The sequence below is a fragment of the Colletotrichum phormii genome, assembly GCF_030913505.1.
Source record: "Colletotrichum phormii strain CBS 102054 chromosome Unknown BDP81scaffold_14, whole genome shotgun sequence".
NCBI classification, from domain to species: Eukaryota; Fungi; Ascomycota; class Sordariomycetes; order Glomerellales; family Glomerellaceae; genus Colletotrichum; species Colletotrichum phormii.
The window spans coordinates 1,262,575-1,286,449 of NW_026851456.1; the positions used below are offsets into that span (position 1 = coordinate 1,262,575).

The following is a 23,875-nucleotide window of genomic DNA, read 5'->3' on the forward strand; positions in this document are numbered from 1 at the left end:
CCTTAATCCCTCCCTTGCGCCGCTTTGTTGCTTTGTTTGGCCGCCCAGAAAATGCTACCCAACTGAAACCCCTAGACTCGCTGGTCTGTATGTATGAAAAAAAAAAAAGGTAGGACAATGAAGATATATACCGTCATCTTCGATAATCTCTTTGCAGCCGTTATTGTGTGGGGTATCTGGTGTTCTTGATCATGATAGATGCGCCTCGTCGTATCGTGCCCAAACGGTGAAACCCATCGCTGTCGAAAAGAAAATGGAAAAGATAAAAACAAACCCCAAGGACCTTCTGTCGTTAGGCAAACTCCTCTCGTGTTTCTCCCCCGTCTCTACCTGCCGTCCTCGGCAAGCTTACCGCATTTGACGCAGATGAGACGTTGTCTGCCGCCAACTCTCTTCGCTTTGAAATCCTTGCTCGCACACTTTTGACAAGATATTTGCTCACCGTCCTCGCTGGTGTACTCGGAGCTTAGACGGCTGACAACCGAGTTTCGGAGACGACTCTCGATCCTCGAGTCGTCTGGTTGTAGTAGATGTTCATCCGCCTCAGCCTTATCTGCAGCATCCTCAATGCTCTTCGTTGTGCCTTTGTGCTCCTCCTCCACGGCCAAATCGTAAATGCCCGCCCCTAAGCTCTTGCGGCGGGATGCTTTGGTTCCATTACTAGCCGATGTTTGCATTGTGTCTGCTGTGCTCATGCTGTTTCGCCCCTGGCCAACCTGCGATTGCGATGTGTTGACGTTACTGAAGGACACTGATGATCGCAACGATGAGATCCCTCGCCATCGATTGAGATTCCAGAAAGAATAGCTAGCGCCGGCAGGGTCAAGTAGGAGCTCGTCGCTTTCGTCATCGTCGGCGGATCGGAAAGAGAAACTCGGGGTCGGAGGAATGGACGGAGCCCGGTCGCGGGAAGCCCGGCTCGATGTGGGACTAGCTGGAAGTTGCGGACGTACCGGTGGTGACGATCCACTGTACGGTTTTTTTCGCGCTTCTGATGCAAGGTTGGAGGCACTGTTGTTAATTGATGTCCGTGACGCTTTGCTAGGTGATAGAGACCGTGGACTTTGAGACGCTGTAATGACCATGGAGCTCGGGTGCCCACTTTCGATCCCTTGCCGCCACGTATTGATGTCGGAACTCAGCTGAGTGCCCCCAGGGGCTGCCAGACGGGAAACCGAACCTCGGCGTGAGCGCGGTTGACTGCCGACGCTTGTGCGTGTTGCTACACTTCCGCTGCGTCCAACTCCAACAATGCTTCCGCCCATGCGCCGGGAGAATGTTGAGCCCGTCTCCCAGTTCTCATGGCGGCGTTTGATATATGCACAGTCCTGGCGGAAGACCTTGATGCCCCCAGATTGGTCCGTGGTGACGAGAATTTGCCCATCAAAGTGTTTCGACTTCTCAATATAAGCAGGTGATTCTTCCGGTCTCTTGATCTTCTGCTGCTTAACCTGAGGTTTCTCGTCGTCCGAGTTACCTGTTTGGCTGGCGATGGACTCCTCAAGACTCATCAGAGTTACGGGGGGCGGATTACAAAGGTCGTAAAGGGGATCTCCCGAGCCACCAAGAAGCTGGCGCGATTTGGTCGGCGCAAATATTGCTGTTGAAACTCGATCTGAGTGCGCATCGAAGTATTCGCAAGGCTTCTCCTTGTCCGATTCTGCGGCATTCACAGACCAGATGTACGTTCTCTTGTCTTCGCTGCCAGACACAATCCACTGTCCGTTGTCGCTGAAGTCGGCATGGATTTGACTGCAGGTATTTTCGTAGCCCTTGAACTTGGATTCCAGGCTCTTGTCGCGCAGATTATAGATGCGCACTCTTGAGTCGTTGGATGTGATCAAAACCTTGACTTCGTCTTCAATGACCATCGTCTTAATGCCAGTAATCTTGCTGCCCTTGGCATTCTTGCCTCTCGACGATCGCACATGCAACTGGGAGCTCTGTTTGAGACCCTCCGTGTCGTGGAACATGCACATGCCGGAGAGTCCCCCAGCTATTGCAGTCTTCCCGTCAGGCGAGAATGCCACAGCTGTGATGAGATCTGATAATTGAGCGGAGTAAGCCACAGCTTTGTCTGGAATGCTCCAAAGACGCAGTGTTGAGTCGAGGGATCCCGCAAGGAAGAACCGGTCGTCGGTAGGATGAAACGCTATCGATGTGACAAAGTCCTTGTGCTTGAACGTGCAGAGACATTCTTTCCTGCTGATGTGCCATAGGCGAACAGTCTTGTCCATCGATGACGACAACAGAAAGTTGTTCTTGCTCCAGCTGAGGTCCAGTACTTCGCCGGTATGCCCTCGGAACTCATGAATCGGCTTGCTTCGAAAGACAGGCGCACTCAACCTTTCTCCGCTGGCCCCATTCGCATTTTCCTCCTCCTCATGACGGCGCCGCTCCTCATGCGTTGTTATCACAGCCCATACTCTCACAACTTGATCTTTCCCCGCAGCAGCAAAGTACCTGCCATCAGTGCTGAATTCCGTGGCCCAGATAGCTCCGGTTGTATTCGATCGTCGAGTGTCCGTCGACGCTTTTATTGGCGTATTTTTGTCGTCTTTCGAGTCGGGCTGCGGAATGAATAGTTCTTGGGCAAGGAACATGCGGTTGAATTCGCGAATCTTTTTGCTGTGTGCCTTGACCCGGATGTACCGTGGAGGTTCCTTGTGGTGAGGTATGTAGCCGGACCCGATGACTGAACCAAAGGCCTGGGCATTGGTCCCATCGATTCGGTGGTCACTAAAGACAGACTCCTCGTCGTCCTCGCGTCTTCGTCCACCTCGCATACTCAATCGACTTAGGAACGACGGCCCTTTCCTAGAAATGGTCAGTACCATTGGCATGAATTGGGGGACACGAGAGTGCGCACTTTTTGTCCTTGGTGGCATCGAATGCATGCGCAGGAAGCTTCGTCGGCTGCTCTGGATCCGGAGTCGGACTGTCGGGGCGTTTGCGAAGCTGAGGAGGAACAGTATGGCCGGTGTTGGTTCGCATCAGGATGTGCTGTGGAAGGTAAGCAACGAAAAGCCTACCCTACGGCCATGCCAACGGCGGCAACTAACCTGTGATAGCGGGTCGATTGCAGCAGGAGATTGGACGGCGGCGGCTGGCGAGGGCTTCTCGGCCTTGCCGTCCTTTGCGTTCGGTGTCGTACTCCGGACGAGCTTCGTGGGCGTCTTCTTGGCAAAGGTCGGAAAACTGCTGCCTATGCAACGATTAGCATCCACCGTGTGCGCCACACAGGTTCGATTATGGTCCCCAGTCTCAATTTTGAAGAGATGAGGAGCTTCTCGGTGGCCCCAGTGCATGGCAGATCCGCATATCTTTACGTACCTTGAGACTCTGAACCGCCAGGTGACTTCTGGGCAGTCGAGGAGCCTTCACGGCTGAGGGGAGTCGAGAGACGGGATTCAGAAACGGGCGCCGGGGGCGGTAGTGGTGGTGCCTGGCCATCTTCGCGACGGCCGGCGTCCATGGACTTTATGGCAGATGTAGGGGTCGACATTTCCCATCATGCGAAGACCGACAAGGGAGACAGATGCGTACAGAATTAAGACACTTGGGCCGTTGGTGGGCGCGAGAGGTAAGCGCGGGTAAGCTGAGTAGGTCGTGGGCCTGAATTCGAGGTGTGCTGGTCGTCGGTGGGTGGTTGAGTGGTTCAAGATGTAGTAATACGAGCGATCCGAGACACCCGAGCTTCACGAATGGGATTGGAGCAGTGTGATCTGTCTACTAGGAACGTCGCTCTCCTGGACCCCGTCGTTCCCGATACGAAATTTTTTCTTTGGAAACGAGAAGAAGCGGACTTTGTCCTGGGCGCGGCGCGAGGTTTTCTCCCGAAGAGAAACGGCGCCCGCTCGCTCGACCGTCGTTGGTCGAACGCGGTCGGTGGTGGTGTTTTCGGTGGTTGGGAGACTGGGTACGTATTACGCAGGTTCGGATTCGTCCAGTCCGCGTATTCCGTATGCTAAAGCAAGGCACCCACGCAGCCCGCGTTTCCACCCTTTCTTTGATGAACTCAGAACAGGTAATATATGCACCTGTAGCCTGTGATGGCTAGTGGTGGTCGGTAAGCAATTCCAGAGCCTGCTAGTTGCCTTTTGCGGCGAGTCGGGTTTGCTTGGTAATCTTACCGCAAGGCTATGGAACGTATCTGTACTCGGAGGGATACGCAGTAAAGTAATCAAGAAAGACAAAGCTGTACGTATGTATCCGTAAATTCTCGGCTGGATCCGCACAGCTTCCCTTGCAGATGTCCAGGATACACCGGCTTCGAAGAGGGCAGAGTGTGGGGGAACAGGAACGCAGAAACGGTCGCGTTTCTTTTTCTGGCGCAACGAGTCGGGGAAGATGAGACTGGCCCAGATCTAACCGTACCCTGGCCAGATCGAAGAGCAAAAATAAGAGCCTGGAGTAATGAATACCGAGCCGAGGCACGAGGCAATTGGCGATTGAGTTTGCGCGCAGTTGACAGTCGAAGCGGAGATGACGATGTTTATGCTGGCGATGATTTCTCTTTATGGAGTGCGCAAAGATGATATAGAAGAATGTTGTCTCGAAAATAGAAGCCGGCAGAAAGGATGAGCAGGGAAATGTACGAAGTGGACAAAACCTTGGAAGGAGGAAGGAAGAGTGGACCGTAAGTGAGAGGAGGGAAGGCGCGCCGAAAACAGCAGGTCGGCGTCAGATGTAAGAAACGATTGCGAGGGAAATCGGAGACAGCACTGATTCCCGTCTGTCCCATAAGGTAGCACAAGGCGAAACTCAAGACGACACACACAAAATAACACTGCCCAGACTGGAACTCGGAACTGGATCGCCTGCTTGCTGACGCCAACACTGGACGATCGCCACCAGCAGCTCCTCCTCGCTTCTCCTCCTCAGTAACCAGGGGCACATTGAATCATCACCCTCTAAAGTCAAGGCTGTGTGTCACTGTGTTGTGAATGCGGAATGCCGCGGCCCACCCAGCAACCTTTGATCGTGGCACTTTGGAGGGCTGCAGCTAGCCATGGTTTGCTTCTCCTCAAGGCTACGGATAGAGCCCAAATCCAACTCTGGTAAGGCTTCCAGCCAACCATGCGACATCTAATCCATCCAGACTCCAAACATGGCGTTTGGGTGTAAAGTTTAGACAGTCTAGTTTGTTTTCCACAGTGACAAGGAGCCGACACACTTGTGCACTCTTTATCGCTTCCCCACAAACCTCCCCGCCTTTCAATTCTGCGCCGGCAAGTTGGAAATGGCGATTTTTGAGAAAAGGCCATGAAGCAATAAGCTGTTATGCAGAGTATGAATAAAACAAGGTCTTTGGGAAATGGTAGGGTGTCACAACGATGACGGGACCTATGACGTCGATCTACACTCGCCCGACTGTTGCCCGGAACTCAACTTGGAAGCCCAAGCCGGGCGGCGATGGGCAGGGCACGCACCGTAGCACCAGCCGTCATTTGACCCATCTGAGCCGCACGGGGGTTTGGATTGATACCCTTTTGGAGGGTTTTGGGGGACCAAAGATTCTGCGACGTAAAACTATCAACGGTCTTCAGGGCGATTTGCTAAAATCAAAGACTTCAGACGAGTCTTCCTCGCAAGTGACGTTGACCTCGGCGACGCTTCAAGCAAAAGTACCTGAGCATTTCGGCTGGCAATGAGGCAAGTGGCAGCTCCGACTCTTCTGAGGCGTCGGGGATTCGTCCAGTGTTCAAATTTCACAACAGGAGGGAACCTTGAGCACCCGGCCGAGACTGAATTTGGAGCAGAATGTCCCCCAAACTTCCGGGATCATGAAGGGAAGACCCAAACCCAATTGTGTTCCTTTTCGGCTTTTCACGTGGTCCCAAGCACCTAAGGTAACCTAACCTTAAGGTAAACGATGGAGGCTCTGAAAAGGCGAGGATTGTTATCGGACCTGTCTCCGATAGCGATAGAGATAACGATAAGAAAATAATCGGAGATATGTACCTTTGGTGGAGTACTTACAGTGGGGTGTCAAAAGTTTCCATACACCCCATCTATATATGCGTCTGATACGTCTTTCTTTTAATACCATTTTTCTTTTAAACACTTAGAATATTTACTAAAATTCTAAAACTTATACCTAATTAGTACCCTAAAACTAGTACTCTATAATATAAGAAATAAATATTAGTATCTCAATAGATATAAGTTAAAAGCTACAGATGTTTTATAAATATATCTAGACTTAACTAGTTATATAAATAAAAAATTTGGCAGTTTTATGGCTAGGAGCAATGTGGTGGTGATAACGCGGGGGGTTGGGGGATTAGTGGGTGTATGGAAACTTTTGACACCCCACTGTAGGTACTCGAGGTTCCCCGTCAAGCGCTTCTGGCGTCACTTTCGGAGATACAGCGCAGTGACGGCCTAAAGTGATGCGCAGTGCACTCCCTTCTCCAGCAGTCAGAGCCCAGAGGCAATCCAGTCTACCAATCTGCGTCGAGATATTTTCAAACATCCATCCTCGACCCTCGTCGCAACTTCAATTTCTTCCCACCACCGCGTGCTTCTACAGCACTTTCTCTTACAAGATGAAGCTCGTTCCTACCAAGCCGTCGCAAAATATTGCCGAAGATGCAGTTACTCTTATGCCCGAAGATTCTGAGGACATGGTAGGCAACCTAATCCACTCTGCCCTATCGCCTGATGCGCCGCCTCGCGATGCGACGCCATGCGACGGGATTCTATTCCCAACAGACCAGTTCAGTCCGGCTGACAGCACAACAGTGGCATGCCTACAACCTCATCACCCCCGGCGACCTCGTCATGGCGCATGCCGTGAGAAAGGTCGTCGCCGAAACGAAGACCGGCAGCACCGTTTCCGAACGAGTCCACACCGTCCTTGCGATCCAAGTTAAGAGCACATTCTTCGACCCTATTGTCGGCCAGCTCCAGGTCAGCGGCATAGTCAAGTCGGAGAATGCCTACGTCAGTATGGGCCAATACCACACGCTAGACCTCGAGGTCGCTCGCCCCTTCACGTTAAGCAAGCCGCAGGGCTGGGACTCGGTCGCGAAAGACACATTATCAGATAGTCTGTCGGACGACAAAGATGGCGCCATGGCTGCCGTCGTCATGCAGGAGGGCATCTCGAACATTTGTCTCATAAGCCAATTCCGCACCGTCGTCAAACAGCGCATCGAGAGCGTTATACCCAAAAAACGAAGCGCCGCAACCGAATCCTCCCAGGGCATGACCCGCTTCTTCGAAAAGACGCTGACCGCCCTTCTTCGAACCGTCAACTTTAACAACCCGAGGCCTCTACTACTGGCCAGTCCCGGATTCACCGCAGCCGATTTCAAAAAGTATATTGCGGACGAAGGAAGAGACAAGTCGGACAAGAAGCTGTTAGGAATAGCTAGGGAGGCAGTCGTCATTCACACAAATTCGGGCCACGTGCACAGTCTCAACGAGGTTCTCAAGAGCCCTGAGATGGGCAACAAGCTCAAGGACTTCAAGTTCACCAAGGAGACGAAATTGATGGATCAGTTCTTCGAAAGACTCCGCCTGGAAGACGGAAGGGCATGGTACGGGACAACATCAGTGGCAAAAGCGGTCAACGAAGGTGCCATCGGCCCTGGTGGCGGCGTCCTTATCATGAACAACTCGCTATTCCGCAGTTCTGACATTCCTACGAGGAAAAAGTACGTGGCCATGGTGGACAAGGTCAAGGCGGACGGTGGCGATGTCAGGATTCTCAGCAGTGACCACGAGAGCGGCAAGCGGCTGGACATGCTGGGAAGCGTTGCCGCCATTCTGTCCTACCCCATCCACGACCTGGATGATGACGAGGACGAGGATGGTGCTGCGGCTAGCGGTGAAGCTGGAGGCGAGTCGATCATCTGAGTCAAATGCGCATATATATGAGTTCATGATATCCAAAAAGGTGCGTCTTGGGAAAAGATTGCATAGAAGCAGGGAATACAAAAACAGATTAAGCCATCAAACACGTTTGGGTGAACCAGTGCATCTGTATTGAATACCATGGAACAGCACAGGCAGCAAAAGGTACCTAGCGATGGAGGGGCATCGATGGCGGGGTAATCAGTGCTCTGCTGCCCGCTGCCCCTCCCCCTCCTTTCCGGGCTAGACTCATGACGTCGGGTACCTGGGCCACTGCCTGTGCTCACTAAACAGCCCGACCTGGAGTGAATGGAAACCTAACGCGATTCGTGATCCAGTGAACAGGAGCCTCCGGCAGCGCGCAACAGCTCGGCATAACAACACCGAACATGCAGCCGATATGCAAATGGCGGGGGATCTCTCCTCATCTTATCCCGGACCGGAATGACTAATGGCCTCATTCGGGACGAGGTTTCCCAAATCGCGATTGCAAGTGCTCTCGGCCAGCTCATCTGGTTTCTTCAACTCTTCTCATCTTCAAAAGCCCAAACTCAATCACCCCATTACTTTCTCCGCGCACATATTCCGCACCATGGCGTCCGCACTCACACTTCAGTCCAAGCAGAAGCTGAACAACGGCCTCGAGATCCCCGTGCTGGGATATGGCGTGCGACTCCCTTCTCCTTGCGCGATTATCGTGACCTTATTGCTGACATTCACATAGCTCTGGAAGACGTAAGTAGAACGAGAACTAAATGATAACCACCGACGTTGCCAACACAAATTGATAGTGCGCCCGAGGAAGCTGAAGAGGTCACTACCGAAGCTCTCAAAGTCGGCTACCGCCATGTGAGTTCCACGTCGTAAGCTTCGATTTACATCACCTCCTGACTACCCTCCAAGGTCGACTCGGCGGCTTCATACAGAAACGAGGCTGGTGCCGGAGCTGCCATCCGCGGTGCCAAGGACATCCCCCGCTCCGAACTCTTCTTCACCTCCAAGGTTCGCTACATCAACTACGACGACGCCAAGGACCAGGTAGAAGAGACTCTGGAAAAGACCGGCCTTGCTTACATCAACCTGATGCTGCTTCACTGCCCCTATGGCGGCTCAGAGGGTCGCAAAGGTGCTTGGAAGGCACTCGTCGAGGCCCAAGAGGCTGGCCTAGTCAAGTCCATTGGCGTCAGCAACTACGGCGTGCACCACCTGGACGAGCTCGAGACGCACATCAAAGAGCTTGAGGAGGAGCGCGGCGGCAAAGGCAAGGGCGGCGCCATCAACGTCGCACAGTACGAAATCCATCCCTGGTGCGCGCGCAACGACATAGTGCAGTGGCTCCAGAAGCGCAACGTCGCTATTGAGGCCTATAGCCCTCTGGTCAGAGGTGAGAGATGGGGCGACAAGACTCTCAAGGCCTTGGCCGACAAGCACGGCAAGTCTGAGGCTCAGATTCTGCTGCGCTGGAGCTTGCAGAAAGGCTACATCCCTCTCCCCAAGAGTGTTACGCCCACCCGTATCCTGGATAACACCAAGATTTACGACTTCCAGCTGTCGGACGAGGATGTCAAGAACTTGGAGACAGACGAGTACTCCCCGGTCTGCTGGGACCCAACTGTTAGCCCCTTGGATGGACCAAAGAGTGGTTGAGAGCATCCAGGATCATTAACGATGCAGCAAAGCTTGAGCTCTTTCGTTTCCAGCGACACATAAATTCATCATATTAATCAGCCAATACAGACGCAATGAAGGACCACACATTTGCCAAAAAAAAACTGTGCGTTAACTACAGGTGCATGCCCCTTGGTCGTAGCACCCGGTCCTCGAAATGGCCAAGGATCTCTTGTGATGACGTTAATCATGTGGGAACTGGCGATCGACTGCGACAACGACCAAAGTTTTGCTCGCATTGTGCCTCCTTGCCGTATCTATCATCATCTAGTGGTCCCCTCAATCCCCAGAACTAAATATCAGGATGGGCACGTCGAGAAGTAGAGCTACAACCATCAACGAGTTCGTTATTAACCTCGAGGCGCGGGTCTATCGCTCTCAAATTCAGTGGTGTATCAAAACCATGAGACTGTGAGCTCTTCCCCAGTATCGCGATGCCCTATGCGACTATCACTACGATAGCTAGCTCTGTGTCCATTTGTCAAGTCAGGACCGCCTTTGAGAAGACAAACTCTCATCGGTCTTGTCTACCTTGTTCTACATTGGGCAAGGTAGACGTAGGCTCATAATTCATTGGTTATAGCCGGCGTCAAGAATGTCGTAACTTACACATAACTGTTCGCAAGTCTTCAAAACTCGTGGATGGGAAGTTTGTCTTCAGGACATCGAGGATTTGATCACAGACCTGGCTGATCTGATCTCAGGCGACTTCACTCTTCCTAGAAAAACCAACGATTAACGCGAACAGTCTTGCCGATGGGGTAAACAACAAGGAGGCCACTCTTGAGTTTGAGAGTATGTTTGCCATGCCCGACGCGATTGCGAGGCAAGTTTGCTAACAATATGGTAGTTTCTCTCAACTCCTCCACCGACTTGATCGACCAGAAGATCTGGCAGAACGGAGACCTCATTTCCTCCGAGTCTGACTGTAAGTTTCGGCCATTTCAACCTTGAAGACACGTGCTGACAATCCGTCACAGCAAAGGGCATGAGACCTGCCGTCTTCTACTCTGGCAACGAGTGCTACGGCAATGGCTGCGGCACTCTCCCAGCTTACAAGTACACCAACATCACCCTTGTTTTCGACAAGGCTGTTGCCAACTTGGCCGACATCATCTCTTACACCAACGCTACCCACACGGAATGGCAGACGAAGGACAACGGCATCACCTGGACCATCGACTCCATCACTATCGCGGAGGACAACTTGACCGAATAAGCCGACATTCTTTCTCAAAGCCACAAGCTCTTTGTTGTCTATGGCTTTCTATTCCTGTAAATACATTGTCACCAAGCCTGGCTGTGTATGGCTTGGCAAATGTGTTGTAAAACCATTGTAGATATCAAACTGCACATACTCTAGGGCGACATTGCCTGCTAATCCTATCTATACGAGGCGCCGTGTAAATACTTGGGTCTTGTAAAATGAGATACTTCTAAATCACAATGCGACGGGTCGTCAGTACTACATCTTATCAGCCTCACGTCTTCCGCGCAACAGTCTTCGACGTCGTGAGTGTGGAGAATGCCAAGGCCACGGACACTCGGTGATCACGGCGCGGAGCCTGGCTTGGCGCAAAGAGGAAGATGGCACCATGGCGGAATTAAGAAGCTGCAGATATGAGAGCAGACTGCCTAAAACGGATACTCTGACGTCTAAAATGGGAAGTAATGCATCAATATCTGTGACTGTCCATGATCTCAGTGGGGTAAACACCGCCCGATGGCCAAGCGTCGGAGCTGAGATTTCCCAATAAGGAAACTCAAGTTTCCGACTCTTGGCTACACCTAACGGACTTACGCCAATCTCACAACGCTAATGCGATGCAAGCGCCATTGACGGATAAACGCGTTAAGAGAGTCGAATCTGATCTAATGTTCCAAGATGTTTAGCGCATTTGGATTGCTTAGTACCGGCACGGCCAACAGATCATAGTCCATAGAATACGATTGGAAGCTAGCGTGAAAAGTGCACTGACGTTGCCTGCAATTGAAAGACTTTTTCCTTCTGAAATCTCATACAACACGGCGAAGCGTATTTACGCCTAGTGTGCCTGTAAATCCGAGTCTAGCGCTCAGTCTCATTCGCCTCGCGATGCACTCGTTCGTTGTCTTACGATGATGATCCACAACGATGGGTCTTGAATACAGAAGTACCTTCCTTCTTGATTTAAGAATGCAAGCTTTTCCAGACATTGAAGGAAAAGGTATAAAAGCCATCATGCCATTCACTTGATCGGATTTTATCTAAGCTGTCTTACTGGTATCAAAACAATATCAAACCCAACTACCTTGAGTAAAAGCTATCATTGTCCCTCTACCTACCAATCATCTATCATATCATTCCTCAGATTAACTTTGCACAATGGCCCCCAAGACTCTTCAATTCTCCAAGGACCAGCCGGAAGGCTTTGTAAATCGCATCGAGAAAGTTGCCATTGTCGGTGTAAGTACTTCCTGAACCGAATCCTGAGACCTAAGCTGTTCATTAGAAAGAAGACTGACACCTTCAAGGCTGCTGGCACAATGGGAAAGTTCGTAGCCCTGGGACTACTCAAAGGCGGAAGGCACACAGTTACCGCAATTACCCGACATGACAGCAATTCCAAATTCCCGGACGGTGTCATTGCTGCAAAGGTCAACTACGACGACGAGAGCTCGATTGTGGAGGCTCTAACAGGACAGCAATACTTGATCATCACTATGAAGTCCACCGTCGGCCAGGAGACTCAAAACAAACTCGTACAGGCTGCGGCAAAAGCTGGCGTCCCCTACGTGATGCCGAATGCGTGGGGTCCGGATCCGAAGAATGACGAGATGATGAAAGACACTCTTCTTGGCTCTTCATTTCAAGGAGCAGTCAAGGAGATTGAGCGCCTTGGGGTCAGCGAATGGATCATCATGTCTTGTGGATTCTGGTACGAGTTCAGCGTGGCCGGCTCGCCTAATCGGTACGGATTCGACATCAGAAACAAGTCACTGACCCTATTCGACGAGGGCGATGTCAAAATCAACACTTCTACTTGGTCTCAGTGTGGCCGCGGGCTGGCCGCTTTCTTGAACCTCAAGTGGCTGCCTGATGACAAGGATGATAAGTCTCCCAACATCCAGAACTGGGCGAACGATGTGTTCTACGTCTCTAGTTTCTTGGTGTCTCAACGAGACATGTTCGAAAGTATGAAGCGGGTCACAGGCACAACGGACGAGGACTGGGAAATCAAGCGCGAGAGCTCGAAGAAGAGGTGGGAGGCTGGCTACGAGGCACTGAGATCTGGCGATAGAAATGGGTTTTCGCGAATGATGTACTCGCGTATCTTCTTCTCCCCGACTGACGGTGACGTCGAACACAAGCACGGGTTGGCGAATGTGGCATTGAATCTTCCGGTTGAGGATTTAGACGAAGTTACTGCAGAGGCGGTAAAGATGTGCATCTCTGGAGAGCTGGACTCTTACTAAGTATATTATGTTGCTCTGGACCTGAGGCCGACTCATAGTTCGCATTCAAGGCTCTGTTACCGATAGATTAGTGTGAACTTGGTTGGAGGTAGCACCGTATACGATCAGGTAGCTACGAGAACGAAGGCTGAATTAAAATGGTGAAACCAATGATTGCCTATTTCCAGTGCGACTTTTATGCAGCGTTTCAACCGGGCACTCAACTATCAATACTGAATTGGGTCAAGACAAGTGTCAGAGCCCTCCCGGATAGGGGCTAGTCAGAGGTAGTAAGGAGTCCAAGCAACAAAGGAGCAGCTCAGATATATATACAGCGCAGGGAGTACACGTCGAGGGAGGAGTAGATTTCAGTAATTCATCATTCTACCCCTAACTGCAGTTGGCCTCTGAGAGCTTCCACCCTGCGTCAACATCCCAACTTGACAACAAGCTAGACAACCGTCACACCCTAGCCATTGCTGCTGTTGTTACTTCTAAACAATCAGTAAAGTCCAACGCTATGATTTGCCTAGCGCTCAGGTGATCTTTATCTTGACAGAAATTGAACCCTTCTTTGTTTGCACCACGATGAGATCATGGTCGTAAGAAATATCTTCGACTGTGGTTTCAAACAGAGTTGATCTCGGGATGACGCGAAGAGCCATCATAGCCACCATATGGTAGACTTCGCAGTATGCCAAGCTGAGAAATACTGTTAACATCGGGAACCGAAAGCTTTGATCTCGAAGCGAGCACTTACTTCTCACCAATACAGGAGCGACTGCCTTTCCCGAACGCAAGGAGGAATTTCTGCAGCTTATAGTTCGGCTGGCCGTCTACCAGCCAACGCTCAGGAGTGAACTCCCCGGGGTTGGGGAACAGTTCCTCGTCCCAGTGGTTGATCATCGATGTCATGCCAATAGGGGTACCTCTGGGAATAAGCCACTCCTTTTTCCCGTCACGAGTCTTGTAGACTAGGTCCTCCTCGCGGGCAATCCTGGCAGATCTGTGCGAGACCCCAGGCATCATGCGAAGAGACTCGTGAATGACTGCCCACAGGTAAGGCTTCTGTTCGAGCTCTGTCCATTTTAGGTTCGATGGGTTGAGACCTTGTAACTGCTCCATCAGGCGAGCATAGGTCTGTGGCTGGGCGAGGAGGTAGTACGTCACGACAGTCAGAGTAGCCTGCGTATCAAAAATTAGCAATGTATCAAGTAATGGGAGGGAAACCCTTCTCACAGCAGTGGTCTCGGTACCGGCGAGTAAGAAGTTGAAGCCCTCTCCAGAAAGTCGGTACAAGGATTTCTCTTCTTCGGGCAGTGTCTTGGATTCCATGAGATCGGCGAAAACTCTCCCATTTTCCGGGTTGCTCAAAGCCGCCTTGATATACCCGGGAATAACAACATTCATCTGTTTCATGATCGACCTGATGTCTTCGCCCAAGTAATCAGCCATCATAGGCATCACTTGAGCCAGTTTACGACCAAGAGCGTTGTGCCTCATCATGTAAGCACTCTTGAAGAAGGACTTCACCCAAGTAGCAAAGTTGGGTTCCCATCCTTCTTGCGAGATGAAACCCATGGGCTCTCCAAAAGCATATTGAGAGATGATATCTGCAGTGAAGCAATTGAAGGCCTCCTTGACGTCGAAAGGCTCCTTCCCCGCCGAGCGAAGCATTTTGTCAGCCGTGAGCTGAGCAAACTCCTGCACCTCACCCTCAAGTTTGAGCATCTGCTGACGCGAAAAGAACTTTGACAAAGCGCCCTTGCGCATCCGATGAACCTCATGGTTGACGGTGGAGAAGCCGGTAACCGAGACAGGGCCTGCACCGCCGGTATTGAGTTGATGTTGCCACTTGTCGCGGATACGGCCCGGACCAGCATAGATCTCGTCGGTGAAGTAGGGATCAGATACATGAAGCTCATCCGGGTTTATTCTGACAATGGGCCCTGTGATTGAAGTTGGTCAGAAGCGAATTGCGTCTCAGACCAGGGTTATCGTCAAGTTTACCGTAGTGCTCATGCATGCGTGCAATGGCCTTGCCATATCTGCCAAGCAACCACCAGTCAAAGTACGCTTCGTATAGGTAAGATGCAGCTGCGATCTTGGGACCAGGAAAACGCGCTAGCGGATGAAAAGGCGAGATATTGTACAAGGCTATGGCGATGTGGTAAGCGAGATAGAAACCAATAAAGTAGATGACTACATTGGGACTAAGAGCGGCTTTGAAGCCGTCCACGATGGCGTTTGAGGTCATCTCGGGCACAAATTGCTGGGGTGCCTTCGACGAGTGTGCACGAGGAGGTAGCGTTCTGAGTAGCAACGGCGCGACGCAACCTATGTTGAGCGTAAGTTTATGTGACATTTATCTCACGGATTCACCACCGAGGCAGTGCATCTCAAATCTTCTTGGCCCACCAGATACCGGGACATTGATAAAAGACATGCGCTTACTGGCCGGACGGGGAGCTTTACGACCCGTCTGGAATCCTGGATGTCAAGACTACTACGGTATCAGGCCAAAGTTTAACCCCCTAGTCAAGTACCAGCGGGGCTGACCCACACCCACCTTCCACGAGTGAGTTGACCAACCAGAAGCCGCCATTTCAGTACGGGCCCACTAATTGGCCCAGCCCAACTTTTTTGCCAATTACGATTTCTTCCTCCTACGTAGTACACACCCACCACCTACCTACCCTCACTTTTGACGAATTATTGCTAATATGGTACGGCCAACAGGCAGTACGACGAAGCACCTCAACGAGGCCGACCGCCAGCGGATTCGTACGCTGTATACCGACGCGAAATTCACGCAGGCTCAAATAGTCGAATTGACCGGATTTACGAAAGACCAGGTCCGTACGGCCGTGAGGGCCTCGTCGGCAGCAATTGCGCCGCGTTCCGGCCGCCCGCGGGTCATGACTTCACAGCAGGAGGAAGCCCTCGTCGAGTACGTTACTTCCTCCAAAGAGGGCCGCCGGGCCTCCTTTTTGCTGCTTTCAACTACCCTCTTTTGCTCCCAATTCGGTGCTTACGCCATACGAGCAGCCCTACGTCGGCTCGGGTTCTACCGTCGCGTCGCCCGCCGCAAGCCCCCCATATCCGAGGCCAACCGAATCAAGCGTCTCGCCTGGGCCCAAGAGCACCTCCACTGGACCGTCGAAGACTGGCGGAAGGTCCTGTGGACAGACGAGACATGGGTCACGGGCGGTCACCACCGCAAGCTCTATGTCACCCGCCGCCACGGCGAGGAATGGGACTCGACGTGTGTTATCGAGAGGCATCAACGCAAGCGGGGTTGGATGTTCTGGGGATGTTTCTCCGGGGATCGGAAGGGACCAGGCATCTTCTGGGAGAAGGATTGGGGTAGTGTTCGTGCTGATACTTACCAAGAACATACTGTACCCATTATCGACGGTTGGATTCGCCTCTGTCGGCAGATGTACGGCGATAACCTCATTCTGATGCAAGACGGCGCCCCAGCACACAACGCAGAGTCAACCAGGCAAGAGCTCAATGACCGCAGCGTCCACCTAATATTCTGGCCGCCTTTCTCACCAGACCTCAACCCCATTGAGACGTACTGGAATTGGATGAAGGATTATATACAGGAGCTTGCGGGCGTACAGGAAAATCCCACATACGACGTATTACGACGATGGGTTAAGGAGGCCTGGGATGCCCTTCCAGAGGACTTCCTATACTCGCTGTTGAGTACGATGCCCGCGCGTTGCCAGGCAGTGATTGATGCCAACGGAATGCATATCAAATACTAATTTGGCCATAGAAATCAATTGAGATCGAATAATTGTCGATTATGTCAGCCATTTGGCGCCAACGATGTGACTGGTGCGTTGACCCTTGTCTGTGGATCGGTACCACGCCAGGGGATTAAACTTACCCCTATAGACCAAGTAAAGCACGACAAGCCCCTGAGAAAAGGAGCAACCTTGACGAGAGGTGTCAACTAGCGTTTACTAGTGTAGTGAGCCTGCGGGGGGCGACCCACAATGCCGAGATGGGACATCTAGTGCCCGTTGAAGAATTCCTCAATGAGACCATAGATGATAGCACCGACTGTTGACTCACGTACGAAAACAAGCACAACACTCCGTACCATGGATCTTATCATCAGAGAAAACAAGGGACCGTGAGAGCAAGACGCTCTTCGTTCAACGTTGGGCTTAATGAAGACATTCCAAATCTAGACATCCCCCGTTCCAGTCCAGGGAGGACAGAAACATGAATCAAGGTTGCGCTACAAATGTATCCCGGAAGACAAGCTCGCTAGGCCATCGTAACGGGACGCGCAGAGATACCGCCTGAATGCAACGTGACCAGCACACTGCACTAGGACGAATATTCCCAAGATCTTCAAGGGCCCAGGGAATACTAATGGAACGGACCGGGGGCTGATAATGGAGACACCTCCACTACTTATCCACTCCAGAAACATTGTGTCACTTGATTCACCAGCCAGTCGGGTCCAAGGTCTTTCCCTCGCTGAATATGAATAGGCAACCGCAGTTGTATCACTGGATATTAAGATGACTGACAGCCACTTGTGAACAGCGGTTCGTTTCTACGACTGATGGGACATTTCTGACATGAGAAAAGACGCAATACTGTATACGTAATTCTAGGGCCCCTATGGGATTGAGGGATGCGAGCTCTAAATCCATGGCTAACTCGGGCCTGATGGATGGATCTCTTCGATGACAGAGTCGTCGTATGACGATCGAAGTAAGGGGGTTTTCTACATTGAGTAATTGGATCGTCGTTATCTTCTTACTGTAGTCTTTCGACGAAGCGAATCATGGTGTCAAGTTGGGGTGTTGACGCAGGGTGGAAGCTCTCAGAGGCCAACTGCAGTTAGGGGTAGAATGATGAGTTACTGAAATCTGCTCCTCCCCCGACGTGTACTCCCTGCGCTGTATATATATCTGAGCTGCTCCTTTGTTGCTTGGACTCCTTACTACCTCTAACTAGCCCCTATCCGGGAGGGCTCTGACACATGGCTACACAAAAACGTTAAGTCAAACCCCCCACTTCCTGGCACCCCCCTGTTTCTGGCACCACAAAAACGATGGGATCACAACCCGACCTCCTCATTACTATTAACTATTGATCCTCAACCACACCCACTACAATACAGCTGCCAGCCTCACTAGGGCATTCAGAGTCGCTGGATTCAGCCGTGATAACCTCCTTTTCACCCGCTTCGATTTGAGCCCGATGGATATCCCTGATGTTCGCGAACTTCGTGTTGGGATCGATTTGAACAGTCTTCCTCTTCCTCACTGCAGCGTTGGTAACTTGAGCCCTCAGGTGAGCTAGTTGCTGCTGGGCAGCTGCCAGTTGCCAGGCCTGCTCTGTGAAGCCTTTTTTCACCTTCCTGAATAGCAGCCGTTGAGTGCTGGTATCATTGTCGAGTTGGGTGTATAAGTGCAGTTGACCGCTGAGCTCTGCCAGCTTCCTGGGTGTCGACCAGACCACTGCAGAGGAGGCAGAATCCCATGGCTCAACAGGGGTAGTTTGTGGACCATTATGGCATCGCTTTCTGCCCTGACTAGTTGGTTTGGGTGTGGTGGGCTTAGCAGGAGGCTCAGGTAGCACCATAGGGTTCATCAGGGGCTTAACCATCGCCACAGGGTGTAGACCAGTCCACTTCCAACCACTTCTGATGTTCGAGACTGATAGACCAGCAAGTCGAGCCTTCTGGTAACAGTCCAGGAAGTTCCTTTTACCTATAATGGTAGAGTCGTTCCATTGAGACAAGTAACCGAGCTCCTTCCGATAGGCTGACTTAACAGGGCTGAAGACAGACTGGTCAAGAGGCTGGAGGACATGAGAGGAGTGTGGTGGTAAGAACAGTAAATGGATATTGTTAATATAGCAATTCCACATGAAGTCTGTCGTCGTATGACTCCCATGCCCATCCACAATCAGCAGTCGAGCCTCCCCCTCAGCCTCAGGCATAGTCTGTGGGATGAACACCTTCTCTAACCATTCAATGGCAGTTAAGTCTGTAGTCCAGCCATTATCTGTTGCTGTGAACTCCCACCCATCGTATGGAACGAGATGTAATGGAAACCACTGCTGTTGGACTGTCTTCCCCTTGAAAATGATAAGAGGACGAAGTGCCCTACCCAAGGCTGAGATACACTCAATGATAGAGAACCATGCCCTCGACCCAGGTTGTTTCTTGCGAACAGACGTCGTCTCAGCCATACCCAGCACTAACCCATTAGCTCCCTGACCCTCGAGGATGCCAGTCTCATCCATATTATATCTGTTGGCTGGTTTGATGTCCTTGATCTCAGGGATAGCGAGGAACTTAAACCAGTTCCTAATGACCTCAGTAGATGCCCCATTAACGCGTCTAGAATCGATAGAACGACTTCTCTGAACCTTAATGATAGGGTTCCTTCTCACAAAGGCATAGATCCAGCCTTTTCCCAGTGGTTTGGTATCCCCAGCAGCAGCCAGAACTCGCTCTGCGAATTCCTTTACCTGTTGGTGCGTTGGTGCGAGGCCCAGCGAAGCCTGAATGCGAACCCATTGTGCCAGCTTACTCTCCTGGTCAGGAGACAGCCTCTGCCAGTCAGCAAAAGCCACTTTCCTAGTCTGACCACCTTGGAGACGTAGTTGGAGGGTTGATCGTGGTATCCCATACTCCAATGAGGCTCTCTTTTGACTCTTGCCGTTTGAGATGTCCTCGAGAGCCTGACGAAGCTGATCTTCGGTATATTGAGGCATTAGATATAGAAGAAGGTATGTGCAAAAGATGAGCCCATTTGGACGCGAATTGAAAATGTTGTGATAAAAGGAGGTTGGGGGTGGGCATTGGGTTGTATTTTCGCGTTTTTGTGGGTGCCAGAAACAGGGGGGTGCCAGGAAGTGGGGGGTTTGACTTACTTAGTTATGTTTCAAAACTCCAGACAGCCTTCTCAGAACACTGGCTTCACTCAGGCACCGACTGCCGACACGTCTTTCATTCATTTGGAGTAGTCTATGTGTCTACAGTCAAGGACTTCTTTGCATTCTGAGGAGAAGATCAAGCGTTTGCAACATCTACCTGAGTTTGTAGTCATTGGCGAGCACCCATTTGAGCGGCCGCTGGCCAACCACAGCCCGCTTTCCTTTGCCCATCTTGTGTTCGGCATCACTTGGTCATTGGCAAGCAACGTACTTTTGAGAGGGAGCAGAGCGAGTCCGTTCTCACCGGCGACCGGGAATTGAGCTAAGACCGGAAAGAGACCGTGAGACGCCGTAGGATTAGAATAACAGGGGTCAGCGGATGCCAAGCAATCGTGACTTCCTGTTAACCATGGTTGGGAAACGACGAGGTCCGGAGAACCTACGGAGTACAAGTTACAAGTAGCGCGTATTCTGTACTCAACCCGTGAGAGAAGCACACAAAATATTACCACCTCGAAAATTTGAAGGAGCAGTATCTCACGTAAAACGCCAATGATTTGGATTATCACTCCTCGCTAGTCTATGCCAGCATTTTTTACGGCCTGATCCTCACGTGCAAGTTGGGGTGGCACATGACGAAATACTACTTGGTCAAAACATGGTAGGTTCAAGGTCCTCCCTATATGCAATATTTCCCCTACGTGTATGAGAAGTGACCGCACAGAAAATTACCCTATATGTTTCGGTCGAGCCTCAGACTTGTGGCTTCTCAAATCTTACCGTCACTGGATAACTGCCTCTTCAAATCCAGCGCGGTCATATTTCAGAATCAACAATGGGTCTGCGCGAGTCACGGCATGGCAGACCCTGGGAAAGTTGGGCCACAGGAGGGTAAGGCGAAGTCTCGGCGACTCCAGATAGTGCACCCGGAACCAGGGCTCTCAGGTTCGGCAACGAAAAGCATGTTCCCCGGTTTCAGCTAAGTCAACAAGCCGGAGATTTTCATTCAGAATTGCCTACTACAGAGCGCTGAAATTCGTGATCAATGTGAAGCCAGGTACGCAGAATGTCGCCGAGTTTGACTGGCTGAGCATCATAACTTCAACTACTAGGGCTCCTTGAGCCAACAGGGCTGCTAGTCATCATCAGTATATCTCCCCTCAGCGTGTCAGATTTCCACGTCTCTCCTTGATACATGGTGAATTGTTAGCTCAAATCCATCACTTATCTACTAGTTGTCGACTTGTTGAAACCGGACCCCCAATCGACCGCCTCCCTCGATGGCTTCACCAGCGGCGCTGGCGCCGCCGCCACCGTCGATATATATCCCAATGACGAATAGCGCAAGAGACTCGCTCATAGCTATCTGCTTTCTATGGACAACTTTCGCATCGGTAGTATGTGCTCGACTCTGGGGAAGATATCGTGGAATTGGCGTTGGCGGGGATGACATCTTGGCTTTGGCTGCTTGCGTGAGTTACAGCTGATGGACGAATGCGTTTCGCATAGGGTCTAACAAGTATCACAGCTTCTATCAGGCAGCACTATAGGTATGAATGCAGCAGGTATGTTGTAGGAGCGTCTTCCTGTCTGAAGGCAAAGGAATAATACTGATTGACACCCAAGTTTTCACATCTGGTGTCGGGTACAACTTCGACCCCGACTCTGAGGTGTATCCAAAATGTAAGTCAAAGTTCCTGAAATGTGCCAGTGAGCAAGTAAGAAAAGAAAAGGTGTCGCTATTCAAGCTGAAGGAAACTTGCGATCGTCATTTTGATGCTTTTGGCGCTGACAAAGTTTGCCAGTACTCAACAACATGCAGTTCATCTTGAAGGTAAGCAAAGAGACTGCCGACAACGGACCTTCACTCCGAACTCCCTACTGTACTCTACGAACAATACCTAATCAGCGTATTAGACGACATTTGCCTTTACTCTTATCTACCTCTGGGCACTGGCATCCTTGAAGCTCAGCCAGTTATGGTTCTATTACAGAGCCTTTTCTGTCCAACTCAAGTGGTGGATCTTCGTCATTGGCGGTGTTGTCATTGCATGGGCTTTGGTATTCACTTTCGTCCTCATCTTTCTCTGTGATCCGATCTCCCAACAATGGACAGTGCAACGAATCGGCCACTGCATGGACCAGATTCTAGTGCTCAAGTGCATCATCATGACAAACGTTGTCACCGACTTATTCATTGTCATTCTGCCCATCTGGACCGTCTGGAAATTGCAAATGCGGAAAACCGAAAAGCTTGCTGTCATTGCCTGCTTCGCCCTCGGTTTAGCGTTAGTCATCCCCTCTACTTCCCGTCACTACTCTCCATGGCTCGGTGAACTGATTGCGCGAAGATGCTGCGTGATTGGCATTGTTCGCTTCTGGCAGATCTACGTTATCGATCTCCTCGGCAATTTGACTGGCACTTCCTTGACGACATTCATGCTCTGCACAGTTGAACTTATGCTTGCAGGTCTTTGCATCAATATCCCCATGCTTCGACCATTCTACCTCAGATGGAGAGCTAAGTACAAGTCCTCCTCACTCGAAAATTCGAATAGCCAGAGCGCGTTCAACAAGGGGTCGCGCAGTGGGCAGATCAAAGTACAACCCAAACCTGGCCAGTATACGGCATGGATAGAACTAGTCAGTCATCGACCCTTCCAATGGCATCTGCCCCATTTCTTGGGTACTGGGAGAGATTTACTGACTTCTCAAGAATGACAAGGACCACGAGACTGGCAGCAACGACGATTGCGGCTCCGAACGAAAATTGACGAGAGAACAAACCAATACTGCAATACACGTACACACAAATTGGAAAGTCACCCGGGAATGAAGAAATAACAAGAGAAGGGCCGGAGAAAGCCGGTTTGCTGTTACACTGCTTTACTTGAGGAACCAAATGACTGCCAAACTTCCTGCCTCGCTGCAGGTTTGGAGAAAACGCAGAAGCTAGCAAGTGTTTAAGTAAGTTCTTGGGCTTTCAAAAGTAAGAACACTATTGTTCTTAGCTTAGACACGTAGGAGTGTAAAGAAGCTTTGGTTTGGCAAAGGAATCGCCAGATAGCAGTCGAGAGTGAGGAATCGGAGTAACACCCTGTCTTCGGGATTCTAGTAACCGAAACCGCGTACGCCTGTCTTCTCTTGCGGGTCTTTCCTCACATGTACTTAGGTGCCAGGCCTTAGTTCTGTTGGCTGTTTCGTTTCAATCTTGCCACCCGCTCGTCTCTGCTTTCGCTGTTTGCATCGAAATAGGCTAAGTATGTCGTTAGACTAGAGAATTTATGTTGAACCGAGAGTGCAATCACGACACTTACGCTTCTCACCAAATACGGTTGTTCTGATCCCCTTGCGTGGTGCATCGTACGTTCCGGGAATGACGCGGTGAACTGTACATCTAGGGAGAGTCAGCTCTGGATACTCAAATGCGATGATGAAGACCTGGACATGGTTGTGTCACTGTCCAACTAACCTATTATCCCACATAGCCACGCTACCCACTTCCCACTTCCAGCGAACGGCATGATCGTCAGCAGAGTGGATGTGGTATGTGAAGAAGTCCAACAATTTGTCCGACTCGTATTTTTTCGGCTCGGCAAAGGCGGTTACAAAGCCTGGATTGACGTTCAGCGCCTTGAGTCCGGAGACGGGATGTGTTCTGACAGCTGGATGATGTGAATCAATAGGAGGTCGGTTCGGGCCAGTGCCCCAGAGGTATCCCATCGAGTGCTGCAAGGCGACAGTACATTGAGATGCGGGGGAGCAGCCAATCGGGCCACTTCGGGCCCCTTTTTCCAACCAACCAACGTAATTGATAATAGATACTTCCAATTACTAGAGATTCTGCGTATGAAATCGGTACCAGCAATCTTCTGAGTTACAGAGAGCTACATCGCACTCGAGGCAGCCCATCCTCGTGTACTTCCGCCGCTGCGGTTGGGTATGGATATTACCACTAATTTCGCCCAGCGCAGTCCTCGCTTTTACT

The 23,875-nt window shown here is 51.0% G+C and overlaps 7 protein-coding genes across 7 annotated transcripts; 5 read left to right on the top strand and 2 right to left on the bottom strand.

The window, feature by feature from the left end:
• Positions 1–326: 326 nt before the first annotated feature.
• BDP81DRAFT_396164 (WD repeat domain-containing protein) lies at positions 327–3,505 on the bottom strand (the record flags this gene model as incomplete). Its single annotated transcript, XM_060588150.1, has 4 exons — positions 327–2,817; positions 2,870–3,003; positions 3,063–3,205; positions 3,334–3,505. 4 exons carry the CDS (start codon positions 3,503–3,505, stop codon positions 327–329), a joined length of 2,940 nt encoding a protein of 979 aa, XP_060443547.1.
• Positions 3,506–6,551: 3,046 nt separating this feature from the next.
• BDP81DRAFT_324120 (translation factor pelota) lies at positions 6,552–7,866 on the top strand (the record flags this gene model as incomplete). Its single annotated transcript, XM_060584855.1, has 2 exons — positions 6,552–6,632; positions 6,748–7,866. The coding sequence occupies 2 exons, from the start codon at positions 6,552–6,554 to the stop codon at positions 7,864–7,866; spliced, it is 1,200 nt and encodes a 399-aa protein (XP_060443548.1).
• A 445-nt stretch (positions 7,867–8,311) lies between these two features.
• BDP81DRAFT_432281 (aldo/keto reductase) lies at positions 8,312–10,007 on the top strand (the record flags this gene model as incomplete). The annotated part of the gene is made up of 4 exons (XM_060590763.1): positions 8,312–8,530; positions 8,588–8,598; positions 8,655–8,712; positions 8,767–10,007. 4 exons carry the CDS (start codon positions 8,315–8,317, stop codon positions 9,508–9,510), a joined length of 1,029 nt encoding a protein of 342 aa, XP_060443549.1. The 3' UTR covers positions 9,511–10,007.
• Positions 10,008–10,381: 374 nt separating this feature from the next.
• On the top strand, positions 10,382–10,904 carry BDP81DRAFT_432283 (uncharacterized protein). Its single transcript, XM_060590764.1, has 2 exons — positions 10,382–10,457; positions 10,510–10,904. Exon 2 carries the CDS (start codon positions 10,520–10,522, stop codon positions 10,748–10,750), a length of 231 nt encoding a protein of 76 aa, XP_060443550.1. The 5' UTR covers positions 10,382–10,457; positions 10,510–10,519; the 3' UTR covers positions 10,751–10,904.
• A 753-nt stretch (positions 10,905–11,657) lies between these two features.
• On the top strand, positions 11,658–13,267 carry BDP81DRAFT_352797 (uncharacterized protein). Its single transcript, XM_060586231.1, has 2 exons — positions 11,658–11,977; positions 12,046–13,267. The coding sequence occupies exons 1-2, from the start codon at positions 11,897–11,899 to the stop codon at positions 12,985–12,987; spliced, it is 1,023 nt and encodes a 340-aa protein (XP_060443551.1). The 5' UTR covers positions 11,658–11,896; the 3' UTR covers positions 12,988–13,267.
• Positions 13,268–13,352: 85 nt separating this feature from the next.
• BDP81DRAFT_432286 (benzoate 4-monooxygenase cytochrome P450) lies at positions 13,353–15,277 on the bottom strand. The gene is made up of 4 exons (XM_060590765.1): positions 14,977–15,277; positions 14,206–14,915; positions 13,727–14,151; positions 13,353–13,668 (listed from the first exon to the last, which is right to left on the bottom strand). Exons 1-4 carry the CDS (start codon positions 15,221–15,223, stop codon positions 13,503–13,505), a joined length of 1,548 nt encoding a protein of 515 aa, XP_060443552.1. The 5' UTR covers positions 15,224–15,277; the 3' UTR covers positions 13,353–13,502.
• Positions 15,278–21,215: 5,938 nt separating this feature from the next.
• Positions 21,216–22,723, top strand: BDP81DRAFT_482619 (uncharacterized protein; the record flags this gene model as incomplete). Its single annotated transcript, XM_060595019.1, has 7 exons — positions 21,216–21,359; positions 21,416–21,452; positions 21,514–21,570; positions 21,693–21,721; positions 21,805–22,175; positions 22,239–22,530; positions 22,604–22,723. 7 exons carry the CDS (start codon positions 21,219–21,221, stop codon positions 22,721–22,723), a joined length of 1,047 nt encoding a protein of 348 aa, XP_060443553.1.
• Positions 22,724–23,875: the final 1,152 nt, after the last annotated feature.